The sequence below is a fragment of the Rhinolophus hipposideros genome, assembly GCF_964194185.1.
Source record: "Rhinolophus hipposideros genome assembly, chromosome: 10".
Lineage (NCBI taxonomy): Eukaryota > Metazoa > Chordata > Mammalia > Chiroptera > Rhinolophidae > Rhinolophus > Rhinolophus hipposideros.
This window is the reverse complement of record NC_138056.1, coordinates 70,109,107-70,121,618: the sequence shown is the minus strand read 5'-3', so window position 1 is coordinate 70,121,618 and position 12,512 is coordinate 70,109,107. Positions and strand designations below refer to the sequence as shown.

General features: G+C 36.6%; 1 protein-coding gene across 1 annotated transcript in view; it reads left to right on the top strand.

Annotated features, from left to right (window-relative positions):
• The window catches only part of TRPC6 (transient receptor potential cation channel subfamily C member 6), a gene marked incomplete at its 5' end in the record, with an annotated part of 117,996 nt that overhangs the window by 91,170 nt on the left and 14,314 nt on the right, over positions 1–12,512 (top strand). The window contains 5 exons of the mRNA XM_081062283.1: positions 275–491; positions 5,498–5,731; positions 7,590–7,854; positions 9,101–9,296; positions 10,029–10,232. Coding sequence (XP_080918409.1) covers positions 275–491; positions 5,498–5,731; positions 7,590–7,854; positions 9,101–9,296; positions 10,029–10,232 — 1,116 coding nt within the window. The remainder of the gene's footprint in view (positions 1–274; positions 492–5,497; positions 5,732–7,589; positions 7,855–9,100; positions 9,297–10,028; positions 10,233–12,512) is intronic.

Below are 12,512 nucleotides of genomic sequence, written 5' to 3'. Positions count from 1 at the left end.
TAATTTATTTAAATATCGATCCAGAATATCAACATATCTAGATGAGAAATGTGACCAAAATTTTATAGCAGCATAAAAATTATTATTCTATCATCAGTTATATATATATGTATATATGTATGTATATGTGTATACACACACACACACACACACACACACACACAGAATTACCTTAGGAGAACACTGAGTACACAGATGTTGATTCTTATGTATATGTGTGTGTCTTGCAAAGTGTACCAAAGTTAAGATTTTCTTTTTGTGTGTGTTGTGGCAGATGGGGAAGGTAATGCGTGGACCGTTTATGAAGTTCGTAGCGCACGCAGCCTCCTTCACCATTTTTCTGGGCCTGCTAGTCATGAATGCAGCTGACAGATTTGAAGGCACGAAACTCCTTCCTAATGAAACCAGCACAGATAATGCAAAACAGCTGTTCAGGATGAAAACATCCTGCTTCTCATGGATGGAGATGCTCATTATATCGTGGGTAATAGGTAAAGACTGATTTTCTGTCATCATTTATTTTTGCAGCATTAGCAGTTGGACTGAATGACAATGATTCTTTCACACATCAGTTATACAAATGTATACAGCATGATAGAATGCATCACATACCGTGACTTGCTTTGTGTTTTTAAAGAGGCCTTATCTTGGGTTCATTATCAGTGCCACAGTCTTCTCACACCACAGGGTTTTTGAATTTCCAAGAAAAACCCAGGAAGAGAATGAACAGGACAGTATTAATCAAACCTCATCAGTAACAAAAAAAAACTGCCATTCATATTGTGGGAGAACTGTGATTTAAAGCTTAAAAACAACCAGATGATTTTATGTGGAGATTTAATAGGAACTGAAGCTAATGGCCACTCGCATTTTTGAACATTATGTACCAGAAACTGTTCAAAGCATTTTACATGCATCAAATCACACAATCTTTCTGGGCCTCAGGTTTCTAATCTGTAACATAATAATTACATCAACTTTACAGCATTTATGTGAGGATTAAGTAATTTGCTTTAGATCTTCCAGATGGCAAGTGAAGCAGAGGGAATGCAGTGTTGACGACTACACTATTTGTCATTCAATCATATGTATGACTGGTCATTAAATATAGTGCAAATGACAGAGGTATTTCAATCGGATATGTATGGTTGAATAAATTTAATAGCTATTAAGTTCCTTTGTAAGGCAATGAGGATACTGAAGTGAATGAGACACAGTCCTTACACTCAAGGACGTTTAAGTCTGGGGGCAGGTCAATAAGTAAATCAGTAATTAAAACCTAAAGGATAAATACTATAATTGAGGAGCCGTTAGGGAATTATGAACGTACACAGATTCATCTAAATTTGAATGAGGTGGAATGTGGAAGAGGCAGAGAAGGCCTCCCTGGACAGTACCTTCAATCTGAGACTTTGAAGATAAAGAAATGGTAACTGAATCCAGTATTTATGGAGGAGAAGGATACTCCAAGGGATAAGAGGTGAAGATCTGGAACTAGAACAACACTTGGCACACTTGAAATATTATGTTAGGCCCGGCTGGAGGACAGGTGCATTTACGGATGTGGATGACAGGAGATAAGGGTCGTAAGATGGCCAGAAGATGATTTTCAACATTGGTGATGTGATCAGGTCACGTTTTAGAAAGGGGACAGTGATTGTGAGGTAGAGGGTGGCCGAGAGGAGAGGAAAGTCTGGACTCTAAGAGAACTGAAGTTATCCCTGTGAGGAGGGTGAGGGCCGGAATTCAGGGGGTAGAGGGAAGGACCTGAGCGCTTCTTAAAAGATACATTTCAGAGAACTTGATGAATGATTGTACATGGAAAGGGCAAGCTGTGGATTCTGCCTTGGATTACTAGTTGGTGACTGTACTTCTCGAAGAAGGAGAATATAGAAGGAAGATCATGCTTGGGTCTGGGAGAATGAAAAGCTGATAATAAAGTTTGGGTGATCGACCTTGAACGCCCATGGGATTTCCATGTGAAGATGTCCACTAAATAACAGAAAATACATCCCCTGGGAGAAGCCTGGGCTGTGGATAAAGTTTCAGCAATCTTTATTTCCTAGATGGTACGTAAGGCCCTGACTATACATGAAATCATCTAGGGTGAAAAGATATAGGGTATAAAGAAAAGAGGGCTCAAGTTTAGATTCCTGGTTCAGTTTCTGACGCTGGTAGTTTTCTTTTTGAAGTTATTCGTGAAAGAAAGTTGTGCCTCCTGGAAATACGAGTAAGAAGTGACCTACTTAGCTCAGATGCTGGTCATCTTGAGGGAACGGACTCTCATTATTGGTCACAGAAAGCAAATGCATTTAATTTTTGGTTGGCAAAAAGTCTTTGCTAACAATTGTCACCCCAATAAACTTCAATTTAAAAAAGAAAAAGTCAAAAGGCTGAATGACAGACTTGACATTCCAGGGGATCTTGACAAGGCTAAATGTTGAGCCCAAATCAATGAGAAGAGGTGAAGCAGGGATGCAGGGAGGGGAGATGCTTGATAATACTTCATGTGAAAAGGTCCTAAAGAGCACTTTTAACTTAACATCCAGTGTAAGCTGAAGAGAAAGCAAATGTGGTGCTTAGGGTGACTCTTCCACAAAAGGAGAGGACTGCAGCCAAGGGCTGTAATTGCCCACTGTCCCATGCTCTGGCCAGACCACACCTGCAGGATTGTGTGTGGCTCTGGCTACCACTTGCAGTCCCACTAGGGAGTCTCCCAAGGAAAGCAACCAGAAGAGTGAGTGACTGTCCACAGGACAGCACTTCAGGGGACTGGGAAGCTTGCTTTGGAGGGTGGGGGAGGAGTGGAACCCAGGGATTGTGGAGCCTGAAGTTTATTTGTTTGAAGGGCCCTATTTAGAGAAAAATAAGACAAAACTGCTTTAGAAGGAACCTAGGCAAATAGGTATCTTGAAACTTAAGTTTCATTAGCTTCATGGTAAATCTGCCTCTGATGGAGAAGAATAGATTTAATGAGTACACAGGTGGTTTTGCTTTGTTTTATTTTAAGAAATTTAAAGCAGAGGGATCAGACTCATTCTCTAGTGCCCTAGAGGGCTGAATGAGCACCAACAGATCCACAAGGAGGGATTACTTCCTGAAAATTCAACAAAAGGATGAGCAGCCTTCAGAAGTAGTAAGCACCTCATATCCAGACATATTCAAGCAGAAGCTTGACTCCTGTGAAGTCTCTTGCTTGCCAGAGAAGTTGGACTAGATTGGGGATTTCAAATTATGCTTGGCAACTACTGGGGGCTTTCAGGTGAAATGAAACAGGAAGTCTTTCTTCAGGCAGAATAGTTTACTGTTTTTGTTTTGTTTTGGAAACTTTGGTAAGATATCATTTTTACCAAGAATTCTATGAGAGAGACAGAGAGAGAGAGAGAGAGAGAAGAGTGAGAAGAGAGAACAGAGAGAAGAAGAAGAGGGAAGAGAAGAAGGAGAGGAGAGGAGAGGGAGAGATGGGAGGGAGAAGCTTTGAAAACTAGACTACATGAGTTTAAATGTCCTACTAATCCCTATGCTTCCATTACTCTAAACTATCCTTGTCCTGTTGAAGAGGTTAGCAGGACCATAAAAGGGAAGCTGCCTTCAGATTTTTTTCATGCCTGCTCCTAGTTTTGTGGGTCGAGGGAGGAGATATATGTGTGTTTATGTATACACATGTAATAGTTCCTGTTTTAAATTTGATCCACTAAAATATATATGAATTTAATCCTCATCTCCTCTTAACATGGAATAATTAAAACTAAGTAATAATTGAAGTTGTTTTCTCAGAAAACCATGTCCTCTGTGCTTCACTGAATGCTGGTTTTGAGAAAAGCACAGAGTAAACTGTTGATGAGCAGAGACTTGGGCATTGTCTTCATTCCTACAGGCCAACTCCACATCCATTCACACGGCAGGTTCTGGGATAGAGGTTCATGACAAATGTGAGAATTTGGGGCAGGTGATTCTTGGGAGTAAGGGGAGAAGATTAATTTCAACTAGGGAATTATGAAAGACTTCTTAATGGAGGTAGGTTTTGATTGATTGTAGGAATCCAAAGATTGTATTCCTCCACATGTATCTAAGGGGAGGCAGGATATCAGAGAGTGGGATATCTTAAAGGTAATAAGGGGAAAGTCACATCTTTTTAATAAAGTGAGATTCCTCAAATCAAGAAAGAAGATAGTGCCAATTACAGAAATTTAAAAATAGTAAGTGCTCAATAAATGTTAGTCATTTTTTCCAAGTGCCAGATGCTATGCCGTGCAATTTTCATGTATTATTTTATTTAAATGTCATAACAATCCTATGAGGTAGGTACAAACTACTACTATCATACCCATTTTATAAATTGAGTTTTAGAAAGTAACTTGCCAAAGATCACACAACTAATAAGTGGAGGGACAAGCTCTCAAATCCGTGGCAGTCTGATCCCAAAACCTATGCTCCTAGGTACTACACTAAATTTAGTGCAATAGTGTTAATAATTTCACCAGCAAGAGACAACGACTATTAATAGGATCCTTTAATTTCTTCTTTTATTATGCTTGCTTTAAACATAAAGTTATAGAATATACAACATATTTGACTTTTTACTTAACATATTTAAATGCTTATGACATAAACATTTTTCACTATCTATTAGTTCAGGTCCTCCAAGAAGCACATGCAAAATCAGGATTAAATGTATGACAACTTTATTAAGGGAGATTGAAATTTTTTTAAGGGAAATTTTATGTGAGAGAAAATGGGGAGGGAGCTGAGGAAGGTTGCAAGGACTATCAGACTGTGATGCAAGTCTGACCCTCAGTGAAAGAGAGAGGGAAGGAAAGTTGGGAAGAAGGATCCTAGATCTCCATGCAGTCTAACGAAAGTTTGGCAAGGCTGCCAGGAAATCCTTAAGCCAAAATCAGCCGTCAGCGGAGTCCCACATCTTCCAAGAAATAGTGCCCTCAGTCATTCGCTGGGAGCAGCCCATTGGAAGCATGGCATTGGGACAAAAGTAGCAACAGTTTTCAGAATGCAGTAGCTGAGGCCCATGGTCAACTAAATTCCTGTGGTTGGAGGTCTGTGAGGTACATGGCCACTATTCCATGACAATTAAAATATCATACCAAATGGCTGCATACTACTCCATTTGTAAAAGTCTCATAATTCCTTCGATTTTGAGTTTATGAGTGTGGGTAGGTTTGCGTATTTTGGTTATAAAGAATCCTACAATGAACATCTTTTTAATATATATTTTTATGTGTAGAATTAATGGCTCAAAGATGTTTTATTGTCTTAAGAATCTTGATGGACTTTGTCAAATTGTTTTCGATAATGCACTGCTATTGCTGGACTGTGGGATTTGTGGGGGACATGGGAATTATGACTGGAAGGTTAGTTTAGGGCCAAATTTTGAAGGGTTTTGAATATCAGGGTGAAACCTTTCAAATTTAATGTGTCTTATTAAAGAGCTAAGGCTGGAATGAAATAGAATTGCTGTTTTAACCCCTTTCCAATGCAGGCATGATATGGGCTGAATGTAAAGAAATTTGGACTCAAGGCCCCAAGGAATACTTGTTTGAGTTGTGGAATATGCTTGATTTTGGTATGTTAGCGATCTTTGCAGCATCATTCATTGCAAGATTCATGGCATTTTGGCATGCTTCCAAAGCCCAGAGCATCATCGATGCAAATGACACTTTGAAGGATTTGACAAAAGTCACTTTGGGGGACAATGTGAAATACTACAATTTGGGTGAGTTTATAGTACACAGTCAATATATGTTAATAGAAATGCAGAATTTTCTTATAAAAGTACATGGCAATAGTAGTTTGATTGCTACTCAATTCTCATTGAATTGATGGTTAGTTTCCAGCTTCTTCAGAGTATCTGTATCTGAAGAAGCCAGTTTTCTACTTCTTCCTTAGATTTTTCCTCTGGATAGAAACCTCTCTTAATTGCAAGAATCATTTCCCTACCTCTTGGATCACTTGGCTAATTACCAATCACCACTGAGGAGGTCTGTCTTATGTCTTAGATTTATATTTTTCCTTTTGCCTATGAAAAATAGCATACATTTGAGTACCATTTCCATTTAAGATATATAAATTATTTGAAAGCAAGGGAATTGTTGAAGTCTCTGAGAGGGCCTCCAAAAAATAACACCTCCCAGGCTTTGAACTGGTTGAGAAATAAAACAAAAAGTTAATATGGAGGCCAGATCATCACCTCTAATATGATAAATTCAGGGTGGATGACATAGTTCCGAGTCTATTTGTCAATGGGCTCAATAGTATTGAACCCCAGAGTTAGGCAGATGTATCCTCCAATATCTAGACAGCAATGGACAGGGCAGTCCTCCCCTAAGAGGGGGATGGCAACATGTGCTTGATCATGTGAGATTCCTCTGTGGAGGACCAAAGGAGAATTCTCAAGAAAGAGAGGGTAAAGCTGAATCTAGTATGCAATTATGCATCCCAATTTAGCAATCTAAGAAGTCATTCCATCTCCCTAGGAAGAAAGTGACTAAGGGATGGAAATAGGTTCAGTTACTTGTTTAGGGAGAACCTCTTCTTGTAGAAACCTGGAGTGGGAAAAATAGATTCCTTTTGAATACTTATTTTAAACACTCGGATAAAAGATCAGTTAACATTCAACGGACATAGATTTATTGGTTATATCACATAAGGATTTCTTTTATTAACTTTTAGTAATTATTTTGTTTAATTAAATTTTACATACAGACTTTTAAAAAGTCAAAGCTATCTATTTATATGTAGTACTTATATCCAAAACATTATGAAAAGGAAATTACTTTTATTAGTTTCTTGTATCCTCTCCTAATTCCATTTCTCAGCAAATAAGCAAACACAAATTTATAATCATATTTTTCTTCTTTCTTACACATTGTTTTTGTGTTTTCTTCATGATGCTTTCTTAATTGGGTTTTCGATGACCTGATATAATAATGTCAGAAAAATTCGTAAGTGCATAATTGCTACATTTTTGTGATAAAAATAGACTTAAGTGACCAATAAAATTTACTTTAATAAGTTTAAATAACTACAAATATTCCACAGCCCCAAATTACACTATAGTGTAATTATAGTTTAAAATTAAATAGTAAATGCTACCATTTATTTAGTGCCAAACACTTTTTAAACATGGAACATATATTGACTTATTGAATTTTCACAACAAATGAGAGAGGTAGGAGTGGTATTATCTCATTTTTAAGCATAACAAAATAAGACTAAAAGAAGTTAAGTAATTCGTACCAGTTTTTTCCAGTTGAGATATCCCTATCTCTATCTCTATCATCTCTATAACTACATCTATCTACAGGAATTTTTACATATACTGAGGCCATAGTTTGAGCTCTTAATCATTATTCTATACCTTTATGGCAAATTGTCAGCAAACCAGGAGGGTCATTTTTCTCAATAAATTCATAAGCTCAAATATACCTGGCACTTAAATAAGCCCTTTAAGATTAGACACTTCCAGTGGAAAGTAGATTGGTAATGTAATTATTTTCTTAACCAGAAAAGAAGTTACCTAAATAAACAGCTTAAAGAAACTCACCATAACTATTGTCTTTGCTTTTTCCCAGCCAGGATAAAGTGGGACCCTGCTGATCCTCAAATTATATCTGAAGGTCTTTATGCAATTGCTGTAGTTTTAAGTTTCTCCAGGATAGCTTATATCTTACCAGCAAATGAAAGCTTTGGACCCCTGCAGATATCACTTGGAAGAACAGTAAAAGACATCTTCAAGTTTATGGTCATATTCATCATGGTGTTTGTGGCCTTCATGATTGGAATGTTCAACCTCTACTCCTACTATATTGGTGCAAAACAAAATGAAGCCTTCACAACGTATGTGATCTAAGATGTTTTGTTGATGGTGATTTCAGATTAAATAATATGGGTTTAAATGATTACAAATTTAATCAGTGTTAGCTTAAAAGTGTTTAAATGTGTCCATGGGATAAATAATGCTTTGGTAAAGATTTATCTCCAGTTCTTCTTTAGCAAAATGAGATGATTTTTAAATGAGTTGGAAGAGCTCAAAAATATAAGCACCTTCCTAATACTAAGTAATAATAGCTAACATGGTTAGAGCCAGGTAGTGTAATAAATCCCTCACATGCACCATTTTATTATTTCCCTTTCACCAAAATATAAGGAAACTAAAATCCAGAAAAATTCAATAACTTGCTGAATGTTGCATAGCTGCTAGTAGAAAATCTGGGAGTAACCCCCTTGTCCACTGACTTAACCACTGTGCCCTCACGCTTATGAGATGCCTGGAGCACTGACGATGAGAACAACGGCTTTAATTCAGCTTATTGGATCATATCATTTATCGTGACTAGAGTTTTCACTTATGTTCACAATGGACACACATGTTTGTTTGTTTTTAAATTATGTTTGGAATAATTTAATCAAATATTAGGTCATGCTCACAATGAGAAGACTTGACTGAAGTCTTCAATAGGGTAACCTATTCAATAGGGTAACCTATTGTTACCCATATTGTTACTTATATTTTTATGAAGTGCAATTTATCAGAGAAATGAAACCACACAGGTTAAGCAGAAGAGCTGAGCTTTGGTCAGTAATTATGTCTAAAGCATTGAAATACCTACCAAGACATGTCAGTGATTTTGGTAACAGGGTCTATGTTTATATTGTCATATTTTCCTTACGATGCATACAATTATTAGCTATTTATTGGACGTAAGTAGAAGTATAGATGAGCAGGCAACCTAAAAAAACTCTAACAAATTGTATTATTTTATTAAATAATACGTTTAACACTTGCAATGCTAAAGCTATGGATTATTTAAATGTTAACATCTTTAGTTATGAAATTATGTTACTAACATTTACTGAGTGCTTATTATGTGCTAGATATTGAGTTATGTGCTTCATACTCATATCACCTCATCCTTGCAACAACATTAGAAATAAAAGTTATTGTACCTGCTTTACAGAAGAAAACAACTGAGGTGCTAGGAAGTAAAGAATTTACAAACATTAAACTAACTCACTTTTATTATGGTACCACTGTCATTTATTTATACATTTTATCATTTCCTTTCTCTTTATTTTTTCCCAGAGTCGAGGAGAGTTTTAAGACACTGTTCTGGGCTATATTTGGGCTTTCTGAAGTGAAATCTGTGGTCATCAACTATAATCACAAATTCATTGAAAACATTGGTTATGTTCTTTATGGAGTCTATAACGTTACAATGGTCATTGTTTTGCTGAACATGTTAATTGCAATGATCAACAGTTCATTCCAGGAAATTGAGGTATAATCTCTATACACATGTATATTCTGTGTCTACAAATTTCAACTATTCTACCAACAGTGGTGGAGAAAACATGGATTGCTTTCCCTCCTTTGTTCTTTCCCTGTTTGATGTACTTGTTTGACCAGTAATCTAGAAATTTTTAATTCTTTGATTCCAAATGTAGCATCGATGGGTATGGTGGAAGAGTAAGGCAAGAGGAAGAGAAATGTTATCTGATTCGTTATTATTTATTTAAAAAATTAGAAATACTATATCAGCATGAATATATATTCCATTCAAAAATATATTGCTTATGAATACCACAGTTCTCGTTTTTGAGTAATGTACAAAATTGACCGTTTCTCAAATTTAGAGTGATGATACATTTTTATTCCAGAAATCTCAGTGTCCTAAATGAATCAAATGAGTGATTCATTGCAGAATAAAAGAGTGAAAGATTCTTATAGATGTTTTCTAGACTGTAGGAAAATTCATTTATATCTTTCAGTGTATTTATAAACACATGCAAGTTTTGAGATCTGTAGTCCTGTAAGCCTGATACAATTTTGGACAGATTTAGGAAAGTGTGTGAGCAGAGCCCTAACATTTTGATACAAACCTTGGAGCAGTCTTTGGGGGCTGAGAGTATTCTCAGGCATCATTACTTGCATCTAAACCCACAATGTTGGAAGCATCCCAGTAATTTTGTTTATGAACTTCCTTGCTAAACTGTCATGTGTATTTGTGTAGGATGATGCTGATGTGGAATGGAAATTTGCAAGGGCCAAACTTTGGTTTTCCTACTTTGAGGAGGGGAGAACTCTTCCTGTTCCCTTCAACCTGCTGCCAAGTCCAAAGTCCCTGTTTTATCTCTTATTGAGGCTTAAAAAATGGATTTCTGAGCTGTTCCAGTGTCATAAAAAAGGTTTCCAGGAGGATGCAGAGATGAACAAGGTAATTTGACTTGATAATTTATAATTATACTTTTAAATGTTGTGGCCATTATAAGTACTGTACTGTCCCTTTAAAAAAAAAAAAGCAGTCCATTATAACAGGTCCATATCACCTGGCTCAGTATGCGCCTTTGGCTTATGTCTGTTTAACAGGAGCACATTGGATATTTCTTAAAGGCAATATTTCTACTTAAAGGCATATAGAAATAATGAAATGTACCTAAAATAATATATGTTACATTTTCTGGAGTAGCTACTGAAAGGAAGAGCTATTCTGGGTCCCATTTTTGCTGTTGCTGCTATATGTCCGTCACTTCACCTTCAATTTATACAGCGAGGTAAAGCGTCGGTAGCTGGTTATGATTTGGGGGAATTTGACAGACTCTTAAGTAACTTCTGCATTGAAAAGTTCAGAAATCAATTTCTCACATGCAATGTGGAAGATGAGGCTCGGCAGTAAATTGTTCAGGGAAGATCTAAGGGTACTAAAATGGAAACGACAATCCCTTGAGGCAATGCAATCTCAAGAAACCGTAAAAGAGGTGTTTTGCTTAGATGAGGGGATAGGATGATCACAGTATGTTCAGAAATCTTTAGAGCACATGTGGAATGTTGTGTATAACTGTGTGTGGAATGGGGGTGGGGAGGGGTGCTTACTCTATCTAGGAGGACTAGATGCAGCGGGAGGAGGAGTACCAGGATGGGGAGCTGTGGGGATCGGGTCTCACATGATGGGGAATTGAAGGAGCTGGCTATTTCATCTCAAGAAAGAGGACTGAAGGGGAACAGACTAATACTTCCAAATTCCCACTTTTGAGTGGGAAGGACAATTGAGTTTTGTCCCTTCAAAAACAGGAAAAGAGGCAACAGGTGAAAGTGACAAATAGTTCAATTTTAATTCTATGTAAAAACAAACTTGTAATAACGAAATCTGCCAGAAGAGTGGTGGACTATCAGGAAGAAATGAGCTCCCTATCATTGCAAGTAATCAATAGACACTGGATGGCCAACTTTAGAATATATAGAAGATCTTCTTACACTGGGTCAGAGGCAATTAAGTCAAATGACTATAAAAATGCCTTGCGGTTATAAGATTATACCATTGAATGAAAGGGAAGCATTCTAATTCCTGTACCATTTGCTGCTTACTGCTTGGGGTCTCCAGTGAGTAATAAACTCTCTGAGCTCTAGTTTCCTCAACTAGATATAAAATTTATATTTACATCATGAAGATCAAATGAGATGAATATGAGAAAGTGCTTTGAGAATTCTAAATCCCACTTTTAATGTAGTTAGTAATATAATTCTTTTGTGTTGGAATTTTGGAAAAATATGCCAAAAATATGCCAAAAATATCTATGGCATTCTTTCAGGTACATAGCTTATTGAATTGAGTGGTTTGAGTGGCAAAAATTTCCCGTACTTGACTTAATATAATTGTGTAGTTTAGAGGTATGATTAGAACTGCAATTTGAGAGAATGCAATGTCCAGAAGAAATGTCTAAGCACTCATCAAAGGGAAGACCCCAATAAGAGTAAGTTTCTCTCATTGAAACTTGCTGGAGAGTTAGAGCAGATGACTTTTAAAATATGGAATAAAGGAAGAATGAGATTGGTTTCATAATTCCAAACGTACAGTTAGTAACAATACTCATTTTATTATCTATCTTTTTTATTGTCCATAATGTAATATTATTTAGTAGTGAGTTTATGAATGACAGAAAAATTATACTATGTTTGAAGTGATAACCTAAGCACAACTTGGGAAATGTCCAAGAGACAAAAGTGATTAGTGTATTTACAGGACACTTTTCGTTAAGCAATTTTTACTTGACTTTACAAGTTTTCTTCTGAATTTCTAAGGACCACTTTAGCATGTCCAGTTGCAAATTCCAAGAATCCTAGAATCAGAAAAGGTTTGAAACATATAGTTCAACCCTACCCCCAACTCCCAATGAAGAATACCTCTCTTGGTTTTTGTAGGTGGTTGCGTAACCCTTGTCTAAATACTTCCAATGATAGAACTGATCCCAAATTGTGGTTATTTCAAAGCATTTAATGGTTGAGCAACCCTACTTGCCAAAAGGTTTTATCTTATATTGGACTAAAATCTTCCTCTTCTTCTGTAACTTCTAAAATCTGTAACTTGTGTGAGTTCCATTTTTGTCATAGAATAGTTGGGCTATTATAGTTTGCAGTTCCATTTAGAGATATCAGTTGTTTATCTTAAGTTTGATCCCATACTTGATTAAATCAATTTTCCCCAATTGCTTTAATCTGT